Below are 26,793 nucleotides of genomic sequence, written 5' to 3' on the forward strand. Positions count from 1 at the left end.
TTTAGTTGCCGTGGGAATATAGAGAAGAGTAAACCAGATTATGATTTTAAGATGAATGCAAGAGAAAACGCATGAGTGATTGTTACTACTGATGCATGACCAATGACCTCAACAGTTAATGGCAATAGTTCTACTATATTATGACAATGTATCATATTCACTGTATTTTATTATATTTCATAGATTCAGTGGGCTTGGCTGAGTGATTTCAACTGCGGTCACTTAGTTGTATTTGTTCAAGTTGGCTTCTCTTGTATGCCTGGTACCTTGGTAGGGGTTCCTGAAAGATGGAGCTCATCTGGAACTATCTGCCAGGTCACATATCTGTAGACTGTAGACTCTTCATCACAGTGATCTCAGGCTATGGAATCTCTTAGTGGTAACTGGCTTCCCCCAGAGCAAGAGAACCAAGTGGGCATTGCATGGGCTATTTAGAATAGCCATGTGACTCTGAAGTCACAAAGTGTTACTTCCACCATCATTTATAAGTTATAAGTGAAACAACTCAAGGTACAAGGGGGTGCAGAAAGGGTGGACTCTGTTTTGATGGAATAGTAACAAGGCATGGTCTAGAAGAGCAGATGAGACAGACGATGTTATTGCTACCCTTGGAAGATACCGTCTGCAGCAATGCTTTTTCTTATGGCCACAATGATGCACAACCCACCCACGTGAAAACTAATCTTCCTCCCTTCCTCAAGAACCCTTGAGTCTCATTCCACTATGGCTTCAACTCAAAATCTGACATCTTTATCCTCTAAGTCAGGGTGAATTACAAATGAAATTCCATGGAGACAGATTCTTGGGTACAGCTCCCCATATATTGTTCTCAACCTGAAGTCCTCAGTCTAAGTCCTCCCTTACATTTAATATATAAAGGAATGACTGTAACGGGATAACTGAAATAATTATTCCCAACCATATGGAGGGAGGAGATGGAAGCACATGGTGATCGCCATCTTTAACAATTCTCAATATCCAGCTAGACTCATGTCATTAACTTCTTGATTAGGACCTGCTACTGCTTCTTGGCAACGATCCTTTGGTCTTGACTCCACCCCTGGAGCTCTTGACTCTTTATAAGTTGTCCTAGCTTCTCCATTAAAAAAAAAATATAGGCTGTTTGCAGCTGAATACTTTTCTCAGCTGCTTCCTGCCCACCAAAGTTCAGGGTTTTAAAAGTCTCTTTCATTCTGCATCGTCTCTGAGCCTTTTCAACTAACCTGGCTGTGCTCTACACTAACTTGGCTTTGCCTCTACACTAACTTTAATATTCACATGGGTTTTTAATTTAAGTTTTGTGGTAGCTGACCACATTAGATGCAGATTTCTTTGAGACAGCGTCTTCTTTACCTTGCATTCCCAAACAAGCTATCAAGGATTTTTAGAAGTTCTATTGTCTATCAGATAGGGTCAGTGATAGACACTTTAAAGATTGTAGGGAGTCTTTTGTCTTTCTGAAAGGCCTACAAGGCAACACCTTAAATATTTATGAGGTCTTAAGAAAGGGTTTTACAGCCAGAGGCTTCATTTCATGGGTCTATATTTTCTGAGTAGTCTACAGGAGAGTTGATCTTTGCAGTGAGAATCTGTCTTATGTGGGGATTTTTCTGCTTGAAGAGACTGAGGATGAGAAATAGTTTTCTTTGAATCCAACAAATTCTGGCTTCTATTTATTTTCTCTAAATTCTGCCTGAAGGCAGAATTCCTTCTTTAGTTAATCTATGAACTATCTATACATCCATGCATGCATGATGCTAGGCAGCTAAGCGAAACCAAGGGATTGTCCAAGATTCTGCCTGCTTAGATTCATCTTTAGATGAATCTGGTTAGTTAGATTCATCAATTTATTAATAGATTTTCTGCCTTCCATATTATTGCACGTTGAAAATTTTCCTTAATTTTCTGCCACGGCATAGCAAAAGTAGCTTTTTCCCTAGCTTCCAGTATTTTCCCCTAAACTCTTACAGTAAATTTTCCTGAGTTTTGCTTTCACCCAGGGTCTCCATAGGATTCTTTAACTTCCTTCTCTACACAGTCCCAAAGCTAATCCAACATATTTTATATTTTTTTATAGTAACACCATTATCTCCAGGCAACAATTTTCTTTCAAAGTACTATTGCTGCAAACCAGTGACCCAATGTTTAGTGAAATAAATAGCAATTTTCTTATATCTCGAGGATTCTATTCTGTGCATCAGAAATTTGGTGAGGCTTATTTATTCTGATGTTAGCTGAGGTTACTTGTTGACATTCAGCTGGCTAATGCACTGGTCTTAAGGTTGTAAGACGGCTTCATCACATGTCTAGTGCTTTGGCAGAGGAGCCTGGGAGGCTGGACTCACACAGGACTGTCTACTAGAATACCTACACGTGGTCCCTCCAGGATGGTGGTGGTTGTACTTGTTGAATGGCTGCTGTATTCTTCTAGATGAGTGGTTCCCAGTGAGTGGTGGTATTGGTCAAATGTGTAACTCTACCCTTGAGGGGATTTTGGGCAATGTCTGAAGATATTTTTGGTTGTCACACTGGCCGTGGTGTGCTGCTGGCATATAGTTGGCAGAGGTCGAGGATGCCGCTAAAAATTCTGCAATTCGCACAACAACCACCGACCCCCAATAATTATCTGGCCTCAAATATCAATGGTGTTAATATTGAAAAGCCTTGTCCTAGAGTGAGCATCCCAAGAGAACCAGGTAGCCACTGCAGAGCCTTTTCTGACCTAACCTCAAAGACATGCAATATGAGATTCAGACCCGATTCAAAGTGAGAGGAATTAGACTTCACTTCCTGCTAGGAGGTGGAGAAGTCACATTACAGAAGAGCATGTGGGATGGGGAATATTGTCACAACCATCTTTAGAAAATACAATCTGCTACAGGAACTGTCAGGGAAATCTGAATGTGCTCGGTGCCACGGAAAAGGGTAAGCATACTGCTTTCAAGATGCAGGAGGATCTGTCACTTCTGTTTGGAGAGAGAAAATGGGATTTCCTGAAAACATGGCAATTACACAATTTTTAAAAATGACAAATTAAACTTTGAAAGAAGGGTAGTGCTCTGGAAAGTACAACTGGAGGGAGAATATTCTAGGCAGAGGGAACGGTAGAAATAAAGGTATTGACATACACAGATTAGCAAACTATGACCCCTGCACCCAATCCAGCCTGCTGTTTAATTTGTAAGAAAAGTTTATTAGAACCAGGCTACCCCCATTGGATAGTTGACCACAGAGACTAGATAGCCCAAGAAGCCCAAAACATTTACTGGCTAGTCCTTTACACAAGAATTTGCAGATTCTGGTACTAATCCTTTAATTTATTTGCTTATTCAACAAATATTTCTTAAGTGCATGCTATGTGCCAGAAATTGTGTCAGATGTTTATGATGGTGGACAAAATAGATATCATCTCTATCATGGAAGGTACTTTTCACAAAGCATTTGAGAGCCATTAAGAAAATAGCAAAATCCTATGTTTGTAAATATTAAAACTTAAGAGTGACAGGCAGGGCTTTAATCAAAAGTAAATCTCATCAAGCAAGCATCAGGAGCCAAGCACAGAATGTGAATGGTAGAAATATGATTTATCAGGAAAGTGAAGAGTATCTACAAAGTTCCTATGCAGGAAGGACCTTGGCATGAGAGAGTAAATGAAAGGTGGCCAGGGTTGGTGGGGTAGAGTGAAAAAGGTGGACAGTGTGATGGGTAGGATGAATTTGAAGGGCAAACTTGAGCTGGGTGTGGTGGCTCATGCCTGTAATCCTAGCACTTGGGAGGCTGAGGTGGGTGGATTGCCTGAGCTCACAGGTTCGAGACTAGCTTGTGCCAGAACAAGACCTTGTCTCTAAAAAGAAATATAGCCTGGCATTGTGTTGGGCACCGATAGTCTCAGTTACTTGGGAGGCTGAGGCAAGAGAATCGCATGAGCCCAAGAGTTTGAGGCTGCTGTGAGTTATTACACTATGGCACACTACTGAGGAGTGTAATAGAATTGAGAATTCGAGGGGGAGTGAAATAACTCAATTAAAAAAAAAAAGAAAAAGAAAGAAAGAAAATATTGCATATTTGGGCAAATAGAAAATATTGGGCATGGGTGGTGAGAAAGGAGATGAATAAGAGAGAAACTGATAGGTAAAGCTCATAAAACTCCCAGGTAAAGAATAATGGTATGACCTTGAAACTGTGCTTCTCAAACATAACCATGCCTGTGCATTCCCTGAGAATCTGGTTAAAGTCTGGGTGCTGATTCAGTAGATGTGAGATGGAGCCAAAGTATGATGCTCTAGGTCTGCTGACCGTACACTAACCAGGATCTAGAGGTGAAGATATACAAAGTGGGGTTTCTTTTTTTTCACTTTTTATTTTTTGTCCTTTTATTAAGTCATATATACATAGATCATGAATACATTTATGCATTTATGGGGTACAATGTGCTGATTTTTTATACAATTTGGAGTGCTTCTATCAAACTAATTAATATAGCTTTCACCTCATTTACTTGATTATTGTGTTAAGACAATTTATGTTCTATACTTGATAGATTTGACTTGTACCCTTGCAATATGCTCCATGGGTGTGGTCCCACCATTTACCTACCTCTATCAAACTTCCCCTCTCTCCTCCCTTCCCTTTCCATTTCTCTCCTTTATCCTGGGCTATAGTGGTGATCTATCTTTCATAAGAAAGTATGAGTAAATATAAATTGGTTTCATAAAAGTACTGAGTACATTGGATACTTTTTCTTCCATTCTTGAGATACTTTACTAAGTAGGATATGTTCCAGCTCCATCCATGTAAACATAAAGCTGCATAGTATTTCATGGTATACATATACCACAATTTATTAATCCATCAAAATGGGGTTTCTAAAAATCTCTCATTGTGCTAACACTTCTTCCATGGCTAGAAGTCTTAATGTAAGTTTTCTTTTTTCTTTTTCTTTTTTATTTTTTGAGATAGAGTCTCACTCTGTTGCTCTGGGTAGAGTGCCCTGGCATCGTAGCTCATAGAAACCTCAAACTCTTGGGCTTGAGAGATCCTCTTGCTTCAGCCTCCCAAATAGTTGAAACTACAGGTGCCCACCATGATGCCTGGTTAGTTTTTCTATTTTTACTAGAGACAGTGTCTCACTCTTGCTCAGGCTGGTCTTAAACTACTGAGCTCAAGCAATCCACCCAGCTTGGCCTCCCAGTGTGCTAGGATTACAGGTGTGAGCCACCCCACCTGGCCTTCATGTTAAGTTTTCAACACAAAATCAAGCCAAAAGCAAATCCAGCCAGGAACTTTTAACCACTGTAAGCACCGAGTGAGAAAGCCTTTTCCAGAACTTCAGAAGTGATGCATCACTTGGGATCTAGAGATTGAAAAAAGCATGAAATTCTAGCCAGTTAATGAGGAAGTGCCCAGGAGATGATCAATTTTATAAATGTTTCTAGTAAGATTTTATTGAGTGAATAAAAATGAAGAAGAGATAGTCTTTGCCTTTATAAAGATACAGTCTATTTGTGAATAGATAGAAAAAGAGTTTTAGTATTGTGAAAAGCATTTCCACGGGGTTATGGTCAGGGCATTGTGAGCTCACCGAAGGGAAACATAGACTCTTGGAGGTGCAAAGAAAGATCTCTAGAAAGATAAGCAAAGGATGACTCGGAGTCAGAGAACTAAGGAGGAGGTGGGTGTTTCAGGGAAAGGAGAGGGCCCAAAGTTTGGGGAGCGTGTAATGGAAGAGATCTGACACATTTTTCAATTTCAAAGTAATAACTCATAGAACTGGCTGTCAGAAATGTCTTGTCAAAATTCCGTCTGATGCATTGTATATATAGAGCCATTAATTCTAGTCAGTTAATAAGGATTCCTTAAACAGTTAGTATGGACCATAGCATAGTAGAGAAAAAAAAAAAAAGCATACAGTTAATAACAATCACTAGTGGAACCTACATCCGAAGACACTTGAGCCCAGAGAAAAAATATGACCAGTTCAAGTCATTTGCCAGATGTCTCCCTGGCTCAGGAGTAGAAGAAACAGAATTCAACCCAGCTTGTTCTGCTGCAGAGACTGCCTTTTCTGGAACTTGCAGTTATTTAGAGAGACAAAACCAATACACCTAAAACAATTAAAGAGAAATACAAAACCAACATTACAGTCATAAGCTAGATGGTAATGCAGTTTCGAAATGAAAATCGCTTTATTGTTTTTCTTCTGATTATAAAAGCAATGCTTCCTCTCTGTAAAACAATTCAGACATTACAAGATTGTGTAGTGCAAGAAATGAACATTCCTTGGAATCCCCTTGCTCCACCCAATGCCTGAAACAGCCACTTTTGTGCCTTAGAAATACACATGTGCCATTTCACAAAAAGGAATAAGCATTAGAAACTTGGGATCATACCCGCTATAATGTAATGTAACCTATGTTTTCCTTCACGCATGTCGTGGAACTATTTGCAGGTAAAAATGCACTTTTGTTCTTCCTAAAACCTTTTAAAGATGCATCTGATCCTTCAAGATTCATAGATAGTTACTTGGCCATATGAGACCACTGGCTCCAGGTGGTTACAGCACAATTACGTGAGGGTTCTAATGTTGGTCATATGCTATTTGGGGAATGTTTCCTCCAATCATCCTCACCAGGGGGTTATAGTTGGGTCACATGACATGTGAGTAACCACTCCCCACCTCCTCAGCACATGACTCTATCATTTTCAAAATTATTATATACATATCAAGTTTATTTAGTTACAATTATGGGCAATAAATCCACCCAGTTGAGGTATAAAGTGCTTGATCATCTCTGACAACTGTGTACGGTAGTATGTATACAGAACACTCCAAATATAGAACATTTCCATTACCCTGAACCCCCCCACCCCAGCTTTGTCTTTGCATTTGATAATCTCCTCCCATCCCACCTCCAGGCAACCACCGATGTATTTCCAGTAGCGCTAACATTGCCTTTGTGAGAATGCCCTGTCCATACAATAATAAAGTATGTGGTCTCTGGTGTGTGGCTTCCTTCACTTGGCGTAGTGCTTTTGCGCTTTATCCATGTTGCTACATGTGTCAGTAGCTTGTTACTTTTGATTACTGAGTAGTATCCTTTTATATAAATATACCACATCTTGTTTATCTATTCACCAGCTGATCCACATTTGGAGAGATTCTATTTGGGGCCATTAGGAATAAAGCATCTAGGAACATTCACATACAGATGGTTATAGGGATAGCATTTATATTTGCCTCATGTAAATGCCTGGACGTGGAATTGCTGGGTTGTATGGCAAATATATATTTAACGTCATCAGAAATTGCCACACTATCCCCCAGGGCGGCTGCGCCTTTTGCATTCCAGATCCTCTACAATCCTTAGCAATGGTCTTTGGTTTTAGCCAAAAGGTGAGGTTTAGTGATGTCTCCTTGTGATCTTATTTTGCATTTCCCTGATGATTCCTGATGGATGTGGCCTGTACGTATTTTCATGTGCATGTCGACCTTTTCCATGCCTTCTCTGGAAAAAATAAGTCATAGCTTTATTTTTAAAAATTAGGTTCTTTTTCTTTTTTTTTTTTATATATTTTTTATTTTTTTATTAAATGATAGCTGTATACATTAATGCAAACATGGGGTACAGTGTAGTGTTTTCATATACATTTTGAAATACTTTCATCAAGCTGTTTCACATAAATTTCATGTCATTTGCATAGTTATTGTGTCAAAATATTTATATTCTAGTTCTAGAAAAGTTCACTTGTACCCTTGTTAGACAGAAATATAGGTCATCTTTCCGGTCACCCTCCCCCCACCCAGCCACCCTTCTCCCCTCCCCTTCCCTTTTTCTTACAGTTGAGAGTTTTCTTTACACGTCCTGATGCAAGTCCTATATTGGATATCCAAATCTTTGACATTGTTGTCCCATAACGTTCAGATGCTGCTGTTAGGTTTTTCTTTCTCCTGTCGCCCCCAGTGGAGGTTTGGAGGAGGAGAGCTGAGGAGTGGGTGTGACCTCCTTTGAGCCTGAGGTTCCCGGGATCCTCTCTTGCTGGCACACACTTGGCCTTTAGGACTGTTAATTTCAAGCCTTTTTCCCCCCTTCTTACCCACTTTTTATTTTTATTTTTTGCAGTTTTTGGCCGAGGCTGGGTTTGAACCCACCACCTCTGGCATATGGGGCGGCGCCTTTGAGCCACAGGCGCCGCCCCCTTCTTACCCACTTTTTCAGCTGCTACATGTGAAAATGCTACATGAGCATTTGTCTCATGCTCAGCGATAGATAAAACATTTCTTGTGTCCTGTCCTTGGACAGGCTGCTTACCCTTTGAAATTCAGTTCACCAGGTGGTCCTGTGACCATAGGTTTTCTATAGACTAAATTAAATATATATGTATGTATATGGTTCTGCTGATTATCTGGCTTTTAGTTGCTGTTGTTGTCACGATGGGAGCAGCCTCCTCTTTACGCTTTCTGTAACGTATGCAGCAGGGGAGCTGGCTCCATCCTTGCTCTTTTTTTTTTTTTATTGAATGGTAACTGTGTACATTGATGCACTTAGGGGGTACATAGCCTTCATGTAACTTTCTTAGTTATTGTGTTAAAACATTCATATTCTACTCATAAAAAGATTCACTTGTACCCTTGTAAGATGAACCACAGAAGTGAACCCTCGAATCCCTCTCCCTCCACCCTCTCCCCTCTCCCTCCCCCCCATATCCTTAGGTTGTAATTAGGTTATAGCTTTCATATAAAAAGGTTTAAATTAATTTTATAATAGGTGTGTGTACATTGGATACTTTTTCTTCCATTCCTGTGATGCTTTGCTAAGAAGAACATTTTCCAGCTTCATCCATGTGAACATGAAGGACGTAAAGTCTCCATCTTTCTTTATGGCTGCATAGTATTCCATGGTGTACATTGCTCTTAATAGGACAGAAAGACTCCATGGCTGGCGCTATCAGAGCTGGCCTATCCTTGCATGCCTGTGTGAGCTCACCCAGGCCCTCTTGCCCTGGAGTTTGACATCGCAGAGGCTAGGGCTTGGGCATTTTCATTGCCTCCATCGGGAAGGGTCTGTTGTCAAGGCCAAAGGTATTTCCGCCAGTTTTATTATCTTCCTCCTCAGCACCACTCAGAAAGTGTCTTTTGCTCATCCTTGCCAAAGGTTTTTCCGTAAGCCCTCATGTGTGGTAGCTTTCCTGCCTACTCTGCTCTCTGTTCAGTTTCTTTCAGCTCTATCCTCTGGACATTTAGCACAAATTCCTGAGAGGCTTGTTTTAAGGAAGCATCATACAACTTTCACCAAAGGCTCAATTCCCTGTGCGAATGGTCCTGAGATGAGGACTTTCATGTCTCCTGTCTCGGAGTGATAACCACCCCTTCCTTCACAGCATTTTTGGGGATTTCCAGAGAGAGCCGAGCCTCTTCCTCGGTAGGTATATTAACTAGGTGCTGACTGCCAGCTCCTGTGATTCGTGTCCTGCAAGGCCTGAATGACTCAGATATGCTGGAATTCCCAAAATGAACTCTGAAATTAGACCTTACCTCATGAATCCTGGTTACTAATAATATTCTACCCTTAGATACTATTACAAGATAATAATATTCTACCCTCAGATTCTACCTTCTCTTTCTGAGATTCTGCGTTTGTGTCTAAGCATGTTGCTCCTGCATTTAGCCAGAGCGGATGACTTGTGATCAGCTCTCTGAAATCAGTGTTGGTTGAATGTCCAATTCGGGCTGATTCAAGATAGTTGGCTCCCCCTTCATCCCACCCACATCCAAGGCTGTCATACTTTGAAATATACATTAAGCCCATTTGTTTTCCAATAAAAATGGGCAAAAGGGGGGGGGAGCACCTACCATTGGACTTACTTTTTTAGAAAAGTCCATGGCACTCACATGACAATAAACCAGCATTACAGAGGCCAGTGCCATCTGCACTCAGCTGGTGGCAGGGACTACTTGATAAGGGCACAGTTCTATGGAGCTTCAGCTGTGGTTGTAAGTTCTGATTAGCATGGTAATGAAATTGTCACTTCTTGTTTCCAGTATGTTCTTGAGACAAGCTTACCAACAAAATATTCCTCACTTAGTTGTGAAAGAATATAGAGTATTGATCAGTTGTCTTATTGGATATTCTTAAACATGAGGTTTGGAGTTAAGCCCTCCCTTCCTTCCTCCCTCCCTCCCTTCCTTCCTTCCTCCCTCCCTCCATTCTTTCCTTCGTTCCCTCCCTTCCTCTTTCCCTCCCTCCCTCTCCAGGAATGTGCAAGGCCCACTGTATGAAATCGCTCATATTCTGTCTCTGGGTTGTACAGCAGCTGGATTTCTTCCTATTTCCTTCCTCCCTCCCCATGAAATGAGGGTGACACTTGAGGATATCTCTAGAACTAGGCTGCAGATCACAAAGCCCAATCTGCCAAAGGAGGCCTGTCTATTTTAGGGTTAATAGCCCTGTATTTATTAAGGACAGGGCCACAGAGTCCCAAATCCCACATCTTACAGCTAACTCAGAAACACTAGCATGGAGAATGCCCCTGACCGACTCGGGAAATACATTTTTCTGAGACCAGTGGTTTATGAAATATATTCTCCAACTGGCTCATCTCTCGAAATGCTGTTTGTCATAATCAGATTTTGAGACCATATATCTCCTTTCAAGTGATGATTGTGCTGTAACCTCTGGCTCCATCCCCGTTTCTGGTCTGGGTAGAGCAGATCTCGGCAATGAATGAAAACCATAGCTGTCTTATCAAATAGCAGCAGTACTTGTTTTGTTTAATAGTGCTGGAAATTAGTTTTTCAGGCGCTGATCTTGACAGGTCAGCTGTCAAAAGTGGATGTCTGTGGCCATAAATTCATCGATCCCATACACAACATTCTGTCTCCAAAATGCGAGAGGAAGTCAGAGCAGACACACTCATGTACAAATGAAATGGTCTGCAGCCATACGACTAAGTACCAGGACTTCTTTGGGTAAAAGGTTTTTCTGGCTTCCCATTTATCAAGCCTATCAGCCTCATTTGGCTTTTATTGACTGAAACATTTTCCTCGGCATTCTGGTTGGGGAAGGGAGCAGCAGCCACCCGTGGGATGGAGCCGGATGCAGGCTTTCTTAATCTCTGCCGGCTGCAAGCCTGGGAATCCATTTAAAGGCATCATTTTACTTTTTAAAAAATTACACCGGAGTTTTTCATTTGAAGCGTGCTTTTCTATGTTCTGGTCTTAGGTATCAGGTGCTCGGAGGGATGGTGTCACCCAGAAATGGTGACGGTTTACCACTCTGGCCTTAAGATTTGGGCAAGAGCACACAGCTTTGTAGAGACAGGAAGATTCACTCAGCCTGGAGCTCTCGGCTTCAGCCTGATGTGAGGGAATAATAAACTCTCCTGCCCAACACATAGGATCTTGAATCCTGGAACACGGTTGTACTTTGATGTATTTGAAAGGCAGAATGTTGGTTTCTCTTTGAAGTATTTTTTCCTTTCTTTGTGGAGGTACAGAATACCTAAAGGCCAGGGAGAGAGAAGTCTGTGTTAAAACAAAACAAAGCAAACAAACAAACAGAACCCCTTTAAGTTCTGAACATTTTAGACAAAAAGATAAGGATGATAATAAGTTTGGAGGAATTTTATTTTTTCTCTCACGAAATTCTACTTTGATATAAATGGCCTTCTTGCTTTAAGGTTGCCTGAAAATTAGGTAAAATGACTTGGTGCTGTTCCTCTTTTTTAGTGGAGAGAAATTGCATATCTTTATGGATCTGGGCCTCAGCTGGGGCCGGTTTCTATCTTCCCATTTATGGAGCCCTACACCATCATGGAGAGGTCTTAAAATACGAGATGCCGTGCTGGTCAAACTATTAACATGCCTCGTCCAGGAGATGAGCCACCCCAGGCCAAAGTTCCTTAGACCCAGAGTGCTGGTTTAATGGTTTCTGACTCTTAGATTGGCCTTGACATACTGACAGATAATTTCCCTCTGATTATTTCTCTGACATTGGGTTTTCAGTCATATAAGGACATGTGATGGGATATTGCTTAATTATCTCTGCTAGTTATTTTTATCAAAGGCCTATCTTCCTCCCTATTAAAGTAGTGAAAAGCCTGCATACAGAAGGTAATAATGACTATTTATAATTCCACTGCCTGTTTGTAATACGTATATCCATGTATCCCATTTTAATGTATCTCCTCCCATATTTACCACTGCTTATAAAAATAATTAAGATTGTATTGTGCATAGTTTTAGATCCTGATCCTTTCTTTTGTGACTCTTAATTAAGATATTTTATAGGAGATCATTTTCTCCTGTGGACATCCTCTTACTGGTAGGCTGTTTAGATATTTTTATTATTATTAAAAGAGATGACTTTATTTTTATAAGTCATCTCTTTTATAGATAAGAAGATGGAATCTCAGTGAAGTTGAATTTACTGAACAAATATTTGTTGACTGCCTTCTGTGTTTCAAGCATTGTTGAGTGCACGGTCTGAAGTCAGGTAAGCACTAAGAAAAATTGGAACCTAGGTCTATTCTAGACCAGTTATAGAAGTTGATCTTGAAGAGGTGAACTTGGTGTTCAAGGCGAGGCTGGAGATACTGAGACAGAAATGAGCAAGACAAGGTCCAACCCAAGAGCTGAGGTTCTGGACAGCTGATGAAGACAGGATTTTGACTCCAGAGAACAGAGCAAGAAAAATACATCTCACATGTGTCTCACAGATGCAGGCCCATAGCAGAAGGCACCGGGGGTTATTTCTATTGCAGCTTTGCAAAAATCAGTTATCAGGCTAAATGATGTTAGTTGTGATGACTGTATCAGACCCATCTAACATCTTAACAACAGGGGAAAGTGGGTATGTAGCATAAGGACCTAAGTGGTACATCCTCTGCAACTTTTCCATACATCTGAAACTATTCTGAAGTGAAATTTTATTTTTAAAAATGATGTGTTTGAGAAAGGGCGAGTGATTTGGTGGGGTTGTGATACCTTTGGCTACATAGACTGAAATGATACTGAGTCAGGGTGAGTTCTAGTTTGGGAAGCCCTTTCTTTTAGGCCAAACAGGACAATGTTAGGATTTGTTCTGTAGGAAGGAGAAATTCGTTGGAAGATTTTCTTAACATAGTTCATGTTTATTTATTATGAAGGTACATAACTGCATGTTTGAGGATGGGCCAGAAGCAGGAGGGTTTGGCAGGAATAAGACCAGTGAGAAGGGTGTGGCAGAGGTCTAAGGCCGAGCTTGTGCTGTCTGGAGCCAGGCAGTGGGCTGGAAGCAGAGGGTCGTGTGCAGAGCTACTGAGAGGCAGAGCCCTTCTTGGAGCTGAGCTGAAAACTTAGCGGGACACGGTTTAATCCTGACTGCTTCCTCCTGCTTCCATTCTCCATTGTCACACCTGAGTACAATCCCTTTAGAAAAACAGATGAAGTCTGGTTGGCCAAGGCTGGGCAGAACCCTATTCCAGGTGCTTATCCAATCCAGGCAGCAGAGTCAAGATACCCCTTCACCATACCAGCAGAGTTTGGCAACAGATGTTGGGAATTCAAGTCCTGGTGCAGGATAGAATATATCCAGGCTCTGGAACTGACACATCATCATCAGGACAAAATTGCCTCCACGATGACTCTGTGAGCACTCAGATGGTCAAGAGGACCTTTGCAGCTGAGTAGCAGCCCACAGGTCAGGGTTAAGTGGCTCCATGCCTGGGCTCAGCAGTTATGAGGATGCAGGTGCAGGCAGCCCAGGTACACGCCCTTTCCTGCTCCCTGAGCCCACGTTGGAGCATCTAAAGAATGCAGGCGGTCAGTTCCGTGACTTCATCCTTCTGAGTCTGTCTTCTTCCCTTTGACCAGCATTTTAGTCCAGGTGAAGGAATAAATTCTGGATCCCAGAGCTACTTCTTGAGACCCAAGGGAGAAACAGCCATGATATTTCCTTCTTGTTGAAGGAGTGTGGCATGTTTGGCATCTTTGATGTCCTCGAGCAGAATCCTGGGTAGATCTTCACTTGTTCTTCACTGCAATGCCATTCCTTCTGAAGTAATTCGTAGTGGTGGGGCTTTTCAGGCATGTGACCATGCTTTTAACTAAAGTATTCATTTATCACTGTCAGCATGCTATTTAGGATGGAGTGGGTCCTGGTGGGTGTCAGGTCCAAAGACAGCAAGAGAGTGCAAGTTTTTATTCAGCTGACTGTAGAGCTCCATATCTTACTCTGATGGGTCTGCTTTAGACCTCAGAGTTGTTGTATCTTCAAGGTGGAATGGTCCCTGGGGTTTCGGGACTGTGGCCTTGTACTTAGGGTGCAGTGGACAGACCCTGTGGCAGGTGCCAGGACTGTGGGAAATGCTGAGGGGATGGAAGCGCCCTTAAATGGAGCAAGCGCCGGCTCCTCGAGGGCCCTCAGTAGCACTTCTTCCCTGAGAGCTACATGGTTTGGGGGATCACTAGGGGCATTCTGGATTTTCCCTGACAAAGAATAGATGCTGCCTGCAGTAGTTTGATTCTTTAACCCCTGGCTGCGTGAATGGTGGTCTGTGGGCCAGCAGCTGCAGCAGCAGCCGCACCACCTGGGAGCTTGTTAGATGTGAGTAATCTCAGGCCTCCAGAGTGAGTCAGTGCATGACAAAATCCCCAGGTGATTTGTGCACTTATCAAGATTGAGAATCACTGCTTTAATCTACAGCAGTGGTTCACACTTCTGCCTGTGCATTGGGATCCCCTGGGGAGCTAAAATATTCATTTCTACTTCACTACAGAGCAATTAAATAAGAATCAGGGTGGCGGGGGGGTGGGGTGGGGGGCTGTCCAGATTCCCGTATGTTTTAAAAGCCCCATAAGAGATCTTGATATGCAGCCAAGATAGTGGCCGAGTCACCCAGAAGAGCAGGGGTCTCAATACTAGGATCACTTGGAAGCATTATCACTCCCCATACCCAGGCCCTGAGATCCTGATCTAGGTGGCTTCAGGTGGGAACTGGCTGTTTGCTTTTTTTTCTGCCTCCCCAATTAGTAGTTGAGAATCATCGACTGGACAAAAATTTCATCGTTGTCCAAATGCTGCAGGGATGCAGGGAGGGGAAGCAGTTCCAAGGGCAAATGTGCCTCTGTTGTTTCCAACCCAGGCTAGGGTCTCCTTGGCTATTTTTGGGTGTCTGTCGGAGATTCATCTGGCTGTTGGTTACACCCTGCACACTTAGGAGAATATAATGGATCCAAAGCACATTTAGTCTGTTGTTAGTCTCTACGTATAGATCAGGGAAAATTATGGAGCTTGCATCACAGGGCAGGCTCTGTTTGCAGTAGTCACCAAGGTGCAAGACAAGTTGTGCACTTGGGTCTTTGTTATCTCCTTCACCTGCCAAGACTCAGCCTACTCACGACACAACAGTGGCTAGGCTCAAATGCACTATGGTGCCAGCCAGTCAAAAGAGCAGTTAAACAAAGAGGGTTCTCTGTGGGAGACACAGTGACATGAACTTCAGAGGTGGACAGAAAAAACTGGGACACGTCTAGAAACATGTTCTCATCAGCTGGTTTTATTTTAGGGAGGTGCTGGGTTCTGGAGTTCCCGAAAAGCTGATGGAGGAAGTGGACATCTTCATCTGTTACATCTCTGTTCATTTTAGGGTTTGAAGATGGCTTTGCTTCTCTGGGAAACTGAGAGGGTTTCTGTCTACCTCCCTACCTGATTTAGGATCCCAGTCTCGGAGACAAGGTCCTAAGGGGTGTACAGGGGTCTGTTCTATCCTCACACTCCCTTTTGTCCTTCACAGCTGGCGACGTGGGACTCGGAGAAGGGCCTGAATGGCAGCCTGCAAGAGAGGCCCATGGGGAGCCGCCTCCAAGGACTGACTCTCAAAGTGGTGACTGTCTTGGTAGGATCATGGGGATATTCTAGAAGCTTCACTGTCCCGAATTTTGAGTCAGAGGCTGCTTTCTATTTCATGCACGGTTTAGAGAGAAGGGGACCTTGAGGAGGGGTTTGAATTTTTATAAAGCCTTTCATGTAAATGACATTGGGGATAATGAAGGGGAAATTAAGACTGGAGATTCTGCCCCAGGGTCTCCAGGGCCTTCCAGGAGCTGCTCCAGAGAAGGAACCCTCATCCAGATCCACTGCTGAGTGCTAGAGGGGGCCCAGCTGCTCCACCTGTTCCTGGAAGTGACTGGACCTTGACCTAGTGATGGTCCTTAGGAGAGCAATGCTGGAATCCAGGTCTCCAGGAGGATGCTGGAGGAGGACATTCTTCTAGTTCTCAACACCACGGGTGGGCCCATGTGACACAGTTCAGGACGAACGACCGTTTGGTAGTTGCAATTTTTCTGCATGCTTGTCCTGGAATCATAGACATTTCCATTTGCAAGAGATCTTAGAAGCATCTTCCTTTCAATTTCTTTTTTCCTATTTTTCAAAGAACTGTAGGAGATATTTTCAATTTACGTCTTACTGACTGGGTCAGACATGTCTAAATGTTCCTTCTGTCCCAGCAGGCTCCAGTGTCTCCTTGGCTCAGAAGCCTCTGGCAGTGGTGTTATCACATTCTCTATGTGCATACCGCCAAGAAGGCTTATATTTTCCCAACAAAACTAAATTTATGAGATATTCATATTTCCCTGGGGCCATTTGCCAAAAAGCCCCCACTTGCTTAGTTTCACACCAGAAAGCAGGGGAATGATAGGAAGGGCCGAGGTGTTTTCTAGATGGTCACCTGCCCTGCGTCTGGCATAGCACAGCAGGTGTGGGTATGAACACAGCATGGCTTTGGACTCAGAAACTGTGGATGTGAATCTTATCTTTGGCTTCTGGTCTGGCTTTGGCTATTAATTAGTATTCATTTTCTAGTACAACCTGACAGATATAATACTTCTCCCAATCTAATATCACAGAGCTTTATTGCCATTTAGTATCCTGGATGAGAAGTATCTTTTTTTATGTAGGTCTCATAGAATTATGACATTTCTTTTTTTTTTTTTTTTTTGAGACAGAGCCTCAAGCTGTCCCCCTGGGTAGAGTGCCGTGGCATTACAGCTCACAGCAACCTCCAACTCCTGGGCTCAAGCGAGTCTCCTGCCTCCGCCTCCCAAGTAGCTGGGACCACAGGCGCCCGCCACAACGCCCGGCTATTTTTTGGTTGCAGCCATCATTGTTGTTTGGCGGGTCTGGGCTGGGGATTCGAACCCACCACCTTAGGTGTACGTGGCTGGCGCCTTAGCCGGTTGAGCTATAGGCGCCGAGCCAATTATGACATTTCTTAAGGACAGAGTCCTAGTTCTACGTATAAATGAATGGAAATAAATCATGTTATTCTAGGATCTGGGGTTTAGGGCAGATCCTGGGCTACAATAACACAAAACAAGTAGATCTCCATTTCTATTTCTTTGCTAATCAGACGGATCATCCTGTGTGAAGTACCTTGAGTGTCCACAAAAAGCTTTTAGAAAAGAGAAGATAGGTTTAGTATTTAATTTAGTACTAAATTGAGTAAATACAAATGTTCTAAGGTTATTAAGCATCATATCGGACTTCCCAACAGTACTTTGGAAATCTGCATCAGTGACTTGTTATTTAATTGAAGAACATTCATTCTATCATCCCCAGGAAGAGCCTTTCGTGATGGTGGCTGAGAACATCCTTGGACAGCCCAAGCGCTACAAAGGGTTCTCCATAGATGTCTTGGATGCACTGGCCAAATCTCTGGGCTTCAAATATGAGATTTACCAGGCCCCTGACGGCAGGTACGGTCACCAGCTCCATAACACCTCCTGGAACGGGATGATCGGGGAGCTCATCAGTAAGGTAGGTCCCCAAAGCAGATCTGTAGAGAGGGGCACCCTAGTGTGCTTCTGGGGTGATACCTGAACTCAGCCCATTAAGCACTTGGAACCATGGGGCTGGCTGAACAGCCTGCAGTCACCATTCTCCACACACAGGGCCCTCTTTTCCTAAAACTCCTTGCTCTTTTATTAATATCTTCTTATTCCCTGGCACACTGTTTCCCCTCCCTCCCCTTTGCTCCTTTGGAACCCATCCCTGGGCTTGCTCTGGATACTGCCTTCAAGAAACCCACCCCACATTTGGGCTGAAACAAGAACTCACTGGGTTACTGCTGAGTGCTTTTTCTCCCATTCCTGGCAGACTACAACTGAGTGTGAGCACACATGCGTGTGTGTGCACCACTGTGTGTGGGTGGAATGGATTTCCCCAACTCCTCATAATCATTTCAAATCATGCCTCTTCCTCCCTTCTACAGAAACTGTGCCCTCATTGAAACATGTGGCATGAAACTGACTCACTGTGCCCTGAACTTGTCATCTCATGACCTGTGGATCATTTCCCTGTGATCATTTATGATGGTGGCACCCGGTTCAAACACTCACTCTCCACTATTGCTGTCAGAAAGTCTGACCATTTCTGCCATCCCGAGGGAAGTACTGGCTGGGAGTCAGTGTTTGGACCTCCTCACTTCTGGGACATTTGCCCTCCTCCACTGCTATGTCCACACCTGTGCATCTTGTCAGCATCTTAGCTGTCACCATCACTGGCCTGCTCTGTGACCACAATTTCTGGTCCTTATCACCTTTTAGGCCTTTCCGCCTACAACACAAGTCCTTTGCTTTTTAAACCTATAAAGTCAGACACTAAGCCCCTCATCCCTTCAAATTTCTCTTAATCTTTTTTCAAAACAGCTTTATTTTGATGACATTTCCATTGTATACAATTCAACCACATTATGTGGGTCACTATAAAAGTCTGAAGACAGACCGTGTTACGGTCCACTATTTCATATCGAAGAAACAGTCAGCAGCATCTTTTCTGATTCATCTGTGCAAGTTTCAACTTGCTTGGCTTATCAGCGTTGCTGGGAGGGCTTCCTTTGTTTCCATCTGACAAAGATGTATAATTCAATGATTTTTAGTAAAAGTACCAAGTTGTGCAACTGTCACTATAATTTAGTTTTAGAATATTTCCAGCACCCCACTGAGGTCTCTCTTTCCCATTTACGGTTAATGCCATTCCCACCCCCAGTCCTAAGCTATTAATCGCTTTCTATCTCCACGGAATTGCTTTAGTGAATGTTTCCTGTAAATGGAGTCATGAGAAATGTGGTCTTTTGTGTACGGTTCTTTCTGTGTAGCCGCTACGTGTGAGGCTGATCCTTCTCTTCTGTGCTTTTCTGACGTTGCATTTTTTCCTGCCTAGAGGGCTCTCTGTGGTTGACCAGACAAAACCCTGTTCCCTTCATTCCTTGTGATTCCCTGCGTTCTTGCACCCAAACCCTAAATTGAGTCTATTATTTAAGCTTTTGACTTGCATGCATGCAATTACAGAAGAAAATTACAAACCTGTCCAGACCGATGTAGAAATATGTGAGGTCTCCAATGTCAGCTGGACTTTCAGTAAAGCCTGAGTCTCTCATCCTTTGGTGAGCCTCTTAGCTACATCTCACAGAAACTATTTGAAAAGTTTATGTTTCTTCTTGAGCAACCTAATAATCATCTATCCTTCTCTATTTAAAAAATGCACTCCTATGTTGGGAAAATAAATTGAGATTTTGGGTCATGGAATTCTACTTATACTTCCTATGAAATTCTCATCCACAGGCACCTGCACCCCCTCCAGAAGGGAGGGTCATCTAATCCTTCCTTTATCAGCCTCTCCCACTGTCACAGCCCGATCTCTCTACCTGGGTCATGAGTCAATTTCCTTGTTCCTCCTTGGACTTTGCTCTATAAAATTGACGTCTTATGTTGTAAGACATAAAATTGTCTTATGTTGTAAACCTATACTGCTCTGCTAAATCTCTTTCTTGGCCCTTAAATATGTTCCAAACTGTCCTAAGCCTAAAAATGATCCTTGAGGTTGGACTTCTGCATAGAAAGACAAAAACTAGAGATGCAAATGTGATGAGTGTGAGGACAGCTGTGATGTAGTCACCTGCACCATGTTTTTCTCTTGGCTCTAGATACATTGTTGGATTTTAGTTTAGTACATCAGTATATCTGCCCCTAGCTCATATATTAAACCTTACAAAATCCTTCTATGTGTGTTTCCCCCATGTGAGCAGGTAGGTTGGACCACTCGTCACCGCAGGTCATTCTAAAGCAAACCTTATTCTGCTAATGTCTCCTACTGAGAGGCCCAAGAGCCAAGATCAGTCTGATTACTGTGCTGTTCACTGTTCTTCTGGTGGAAGAAAGATCCCATGCTCCATTACTTCCTGCTGTCCATCCACCTTGGAAGGAGCCTCTTAAGCTTCCCCATATTTGGTGGCTTATCCCATGGTCTAGATCCATCAAACTGAAGTCTTTGTTTGTTTTTAAAATAAAGCCCAACTGGAAAGCAAAAAATTTGGAAGATAATTTTAAGGTGATGGTACAGTATGTCCTGAGACACTCTTTTTTATTTTATCTTATTGTTTTGAGACAGGGTGTAGTCTGGTTTCCTGGGCTAGAGTGCAGTGATATCATCACGGCTTACTGCAATGTCAGACTTCTGGGCTCACACAATCTTCCTGCCTCGGCCTCCAAAAATAGCTGAGATTACACCTGGCTAATTAAAAAATATATTTATTTTTGTAGAGACAGGGTCTTGTTCTTGCTCAGGCTGGTCTTTAACTCCTGACTTCAAGAAATCCTCCTGCCTTGGCTTCCCAAGGTACTAGGATTATAGGTATGAGCCACTCACTGTGCCTGGCTAGAGAGATTCCTGACAATATGGCTTTACTATAGGAAGAATCACCAGTAGATGACCCCTTTATTATTGAATTATTTTGCTGTCTGGTATAAAGTCTGTATATAAAACTATCAGGAAATGATATGTTAATGATATTCAATGGTTATCACAACGCAGCATATAACTTCTGAAGTTTTTAAGAAAAGAGTGAGGTCAGCGTAGGCTAAGGAGTCTGGAGAGACTTTATGGGGAGATGGAGTGTGTCTGTGGCCTTGATGTATAAGAAGAATGCAGAGAGGCTTAGAAGAAGTAGAAGGGCCTTTCTGATGGCAGGCAGCGGGGAAAGAAAGGAGGTCATGAAGGTTTGGTAGGGGGAGTGATAAGAAAGCAAAGAAAAACTACCATTCATAGAGGAATGAACATGCTCTACCAGACTTTCCTCTAGAAGAGGTTTCCAGGAGTTGTTAGGTTTGGGAGAGATATTTGTAAGTTGATGGAGGTAATAACAGACAACTAGTATTGGGTTTTCCTAACAGTATTCAGAATCACAGAGTGTCAACTCTCAAATCCATTTCTTCTGAACAGAGCAACTCAAAGGGCAGAGGGCAGAACCTCTGGACCCAGCCAGCAGTAAGCTGAGGATTGCTGTAAGCTGATGACATGGTTTGCCTTTCAGAGAGCAGACTTGGCCATCTCTGCCATCACCATCACACCAGAGAGGGAGAGCGTCGTGGACTTCAGCAAGCGGTACATGGACTATTCGGTGGGGATTCTAATCAAGAAGCCCGAGGAGAAAATCAGCATCTTCTCCCTTTTTGCCCCATTCGATTTCGCTGTGTGGGCCTGCATTGCAGCAGCTATCCCTGTGGTTGGTGTGCTGATATTTGTGCTGAACAGGATACAGGCGGTAAGGGCTCAGAGCTCTGCCCAGCCCCGGCCGTCTGCTTCTGCCACCCTGCACAGCGCCATCTGGATCGTCTACGGAGCTTTCGTACAACAAGGTACCTTCCTGGTTTCCTGATGTTTGATTAGCTCCGGGGGCCTGGAAGAACTTATCCATCGGCAAAGTTCTCAGGTGCATTTTACCAAAATCATTTTAAATGCAATTTTATTTGATCTCTGGGACAGTGCTAATATCATGTGGCACCCAATTTCTTGGAGTAATATCAGATAGAAATTAAATGAAACGACAACAAGGAACTTAACTTCAAATCTTGATTCTCCACTTTAGATGAAATTAACTTTGGAGTTCTGCTTTGCACTTTTCTCCTCTCCTACATTAGAGCAATTGCTATGCACATGAGATTATCAAATGAAATTCTGAACCTTGCTTAAATTTGAAGACTGAATGGGGGGGGGAACAAATTACAATCGTGTTGCAATCATCTAAGCTATATTCCAGCCATCTTGAGATACAAACTCTCCTACCTCTGAGAGGTCTGGATAGCACTTCTGGAGTTACAGGATTGTATAATTTTGACTGGAAACAGCAAATTGCAAAGTTCATAATATGAATCTTGGCCCTATTTGCACTATGGCAAAAAGCTTTGCGAAGTTATGTAAGGAGAATAGGCAATGAGAAGCTTTCTTCTGCTACCACCTAAGGGACCAACGAGAAATAACTGGCCTCAAAAAGGCAGCTTCTGACCAAAATTCACAAGTAATGATTTCTGAAAACCTTGGGGGGGACAAAAAGCTGTCTAGGGAGAGATGAATATTAATAAAAGTGGTATATAGTACACTTCATTTATAGCCTTAAAAGAAAGTTAGGTCTCCGTCTGGGTAGGAAGTAAGTTTATATTTACAGAATTCCTAAGTCTATTCTACCTGAATCTGAGTTGCAACTCTGAATGTTCTTACCACTCTAAGGTAGAATCTTTTAATTGGAAGATTTTGATATTCAGGACTCTATCCTTAGTGCGTTCACAAAATTCATATAGCTAGAAGGCCAATCCTAACTTTTCTGTATTTTGTGGTCTTCTGTTCCTTTCCAAGATTGATAGTTTGGCGACCCTTTTCCAGAAATGACACAGTCCACCATGTGTGCCTGGCCACAGAATGGAGCAGCTCCTTGGGGGTGGGAGACCAGAAGGCTGGGACCAATCTGTTTTGCTGCCTCCTACAGGTGGTGAATCTTCCGTGAACTCCATGGCCATGCGCATTGTGATGGGGAGCTGGTGGCTCTTCACCCTCATCGTGTGCTCTTCCTACACAGCCAATCTTGCTGCCTTTCTCACAGTGTCCAGGATGGACAACCCCATAAGGTAAGCCTCTTCCTCCTTCTAGATCTGGAATCATCATTCCCTGAGAGGCATTAAAGATGGTATAAATAAGCCAATCCAGGGCAGCCTGGAGCTATGGAGTCTGGGGTGGGGCAGAGACAGACTCACATCCTGGATCTGCAATTTGACGATCCTCGGGAATGTTTGGAGCATAGAGAAGCACTTCACTCATGTGTTTTATCTCATGTCTAATCACATGAATGTATAAATTCATTAAATAATATTTCTCTGAAAATTGAGATGTTGCTTACAAAATGAATAAATCAAGACATTAAAATTAAATTATATTTTCTCAGACGTTTCAACATTGATTATAAACTTATTTAATAAAAACGTTGCAAATGTTTGGTTAAAATTAATTAAAAACAGAAGGCTAATGTATTTTTCTGATCTTCAAATACCTTAAAATGATTTTAAGAACATGTCAATTATCGTGATTAGAAAATCTATTTCACTTACATTTATAAAGTTATAAAAATTATTGAGACCAAATACTAAAAATTATCTTCATTTCTGAAAATGTTAAGATTATGGTATATAGAATGAGTTTAATGAATGAGTGAAATGATTCTTGGAAATGCCTTTATTTTAATGTCCAATTCCCAGATATGGCATAAATTACAAAGAACTTGAACAAAGTGAATGTGTGTGGGGTATGTGGTTGCTGAAGTGGCCGTAGGCGTGGATCTATTCTATATTTCACTGGGTTCATTCCCGGCTTCAGCATTAACTCTCACTTGAGCGCTCATCACAGTTCTCTGAGTTTCTGATTTTAGTAACTTTTCCTTTAATTCCTCATACACTATCTTCATATTAGTTCTTTTGATTAGTGTTTTTGGGTATAGATCAAACTCAACCAGCTTCTATGGCTCCCAATTGCCTATTTAAAAGAGTTCAAACTCCTTGACTAGGATTTAAGATTCTGCGTGATATTATCCAGTATCTTTATTAAATTGACATTTTTACTGAGATGATTATAGATTCACATGAAGTTATGAGAAATAATAGAGGGAAGTCTCCTGGGACCCTTTATCCAATTTTCCTGATGGTAACAGTTAGCAAAAGTCTAGTATCATATCACAGTCACATATGGACATTGATGTTATTGACTGATTTTGTCCAGTTTCCTCTTCTTGTGCTAATCTTTGTACATGTGTATGAAAGTGTGCATTTGTTTCTATACAGTTTTATCAGGTGTGAATGTGGGTATCTTTCACCACAAGGTACTGAACAGGTGCATTTCTCAAGGGTCCTTTGCATTGTCCTCTTATAACCACTTCCACCTCCACTGCACTCCTTCCCTTGCCATCCTTTCCCCAACCCCAGGAGACCATTAAATATCCTCCATTTCTAAAATGTTGTCATTTTGTATATGCTATGTAAAGGGATTTGTATTTTTTGATTTTGGCTTTTTGACTTAGAGAAATCTTTCGAGATTCATCCAGGGTTCATGTGTGTCAGTAGTTAATTGTTTTGTTTATGGAAGAACAGTATCCCATGTACCCTGTTTGTTTAACTGTTCACCCATCAAAGGACCTCTGGGCTGTTTCCAGTTCTTGGAAATTATAAATAAAGCTGCTATTAATATTAGTGTGCAACTTTTTTTTTTTTTAATAAACATACGTTTTTATTTGCATGTGATAAATACCTGGAGTGCAATTGCTAGGTCATATGAGAGTTGCATGTTGTTTTATTTTTATTTTTTTATTCTTTATTAAATCATAACTGTGTGCATTAATGAATTTATGGGGTACAATGTGCTGATTTGATATACAATGTGGAATGCTTACATCTAACCGATTAACATAACCATCTCCTCGCTTATCTGTTGTGGCAAGACATTTATACTCGATTCTTAATAGTTTTGAAATGTATCATTACAATTATGCACATTAGGTGAGGTGCCCCTAGATGCCTTCCCTCCTCCTGATCCCATTTCACCTCCCTTACTCCTCCTTTTCTCTTCTTCTTTCTGGACTATACCATTCTTATGAATGTGTAGGTGATTATATGCTGATTTCATAGTAGTATTGATTACATTGGATACTTTTTTTTTCCATTCTTGAGATATGTTACTGAGAAGTAAAATATGTTCCAGCTCCATCTAGACAAACATAAAAGATGTGAAGTCTCCATCTTTTTATGGCTGCATAGTATTCCATGGCATAAGTATACCACAATTTGTTAATCCATTCTTCAGTTGATGGTCATTTGGGTTGCTTTATAAAAAACTATTCTTCTACTTTCCAGAGTGACTAGAGATGCAGCGATTATCCTGTTTTCTGTGTTTTTGCTACTTTTGGTGTTGTTATTATTTTTCATTTTACCACTCTGATAGGAGTAGAGCAATACCCATTGTGGTTTTAACTTGAATTTCCCTAATGACTAATAATGTTGAACACCTTTTCCACATACTTCTTTGCTATCTATCTATCCTCTTCTGTGGATACATCTGTTCCTTCATTTTCTAAATGGCTTATTTGATTATTACTACTAAGTTTTGAAAGTTCTTTATATATTTTAGATACTAGTTCTTTTTCAGATGTATGGTCTACAAATATTCTGTCTAACCCTCTAGTTAATCTTTTATAAAGAAACAGGGTCTTTCACAAAGAAAATTTTTAAATTTTTGATGTGATGCAATTTAGAAACTTATTTTCTCATGGAATATGTCAAGACTTTGCCACGTCTGAGAACGTGAAGAATTTCTTTTCTAAAACTATTATAGTTTTACATTTACATTTTACATGTCAGTCTACTATCAACTTTGAGTTAATTTTTGTATAAACTTTGGGGTTTAGGTTGAGCTTCTTTTCACCTCTTTTTTGTCTGTAACCTCACCCCAGTGAGAATAGCTCGCATCATAATGTCCAAAAGCTGCAAATGCTGGCGTAGATGGGGAGAGAAGGGAACACTTTTACTCTTTTGTTGGGATTTCTTCTTTGAAAAGAAGTATGGAGAATCCTCAAAGAACTCAACTTAGACTCTCACAATCCCATTACTAGGCACCTACCCAGTCTTTGTCCTCTCATGACTGGCTTATTTTACTGAGTCTGTCTTCAGGGTATATCTGTGTTCTAGTCTATGTCAGAATTTTCTTCCCTAAAGACTGAGTAATATTAAGTTGAATGTATGTACCATAGTTTATTTATCTATTTGTCTGTCAGCAAATAGATTTCACATGTTAGCCATTTTGAATAATGCTATTATAAACTTGGGTGTACAAATACCTGTTTGAGTCCCTGCTTTTAATATTTGCTGCACATACCCAGAAGTGGAATTACTGGATGATATAGTAATCTTATCTTAAGGGTTTTTAAAGACATGCCATATCATTTTTCATACCTGCTACATTATTTCATGTTCCCAACCAGCAATGCACAACAATTTCACTTCATCCATATTGTAGCCAATATTTGCTTTTTCTGGTTTTATTTGCCCACATTCTTCATGTAATTTTTAATTGGGTAATTTTGTTGTTGTTATTAAGTTGTTAATGTTTATATATTCTGGTTATTAATCTATTATCAGATATATGATTTGCAAATATATTTCCTATTGTTTGGGTTGCCTTTTTACTCTGTTGATAATGTGTATACGTAAGGTATACTCTGTCCTTTGATGCAGAAAAATTTAGCATTTTATTACCATTATTATTACTGTAGTTATCCTCCCCCTTTACCAGATATTAAGTATACTCTTTTACCACGATTTCCTTTAGGCTTAAAAATACATACACATCAAAGCAGGAGGAATCACGCTACCAGACCTCAGATTATACTATAAATCCATAGTGATCAAAACAGCATGGTACTGGCACAAAAATAGAGAGGTAGATG

At 41.5% G+C, this 26,793-nt stretch overlaps 1 protein-coding gene across 1 annotated transcript in view; it reads left to right on the forward strand.

Moving 5' to 3' along the window:
• GRID1 (glutamate ionotropic receptor delta type subunit 1) overlaps positions 1–26,793 on the forward strand; it is a 731,600-nt gene that overhangs the window by 583,173 nt on the left and 121,634 nt on the right. Inside the window, exons 9-12 of the mRNA XM_003783500.1 lie at positions 15,772–15,873; positions 17,598–17,795; positions 21,349–21,673; positions 22,798–22,936. Of these exons, the coding sequence (XP_003783548.1) occupies positions 15,772–15,873; positions 17,598–17,795; positions 21,349–21,673; positions 22,798–22,936 (764 nt within the window). The remainder of the gene's footprint in view (positions 1–15,771; positions 15,874–17,597; positions 17,796–21,348; positions 21,674–22,797; positions 22,937–26,793) is intronic.

Source organism: Otolemur garnettii, unplaced genomic scaffold (assembly GCF_000181295.1).
Source record: "Otolemur garnettii isolate 467f Iridium unplaced genomic scaffold, OtoGar3 scaffold00008, whole genome shotgun sequence".
Taxonomy (NCBI): Eukaryota; Metazoa; Chordata; class Mammalia; order Primates; family Galagidae; genus Otolemur; species Otolemur garnettii.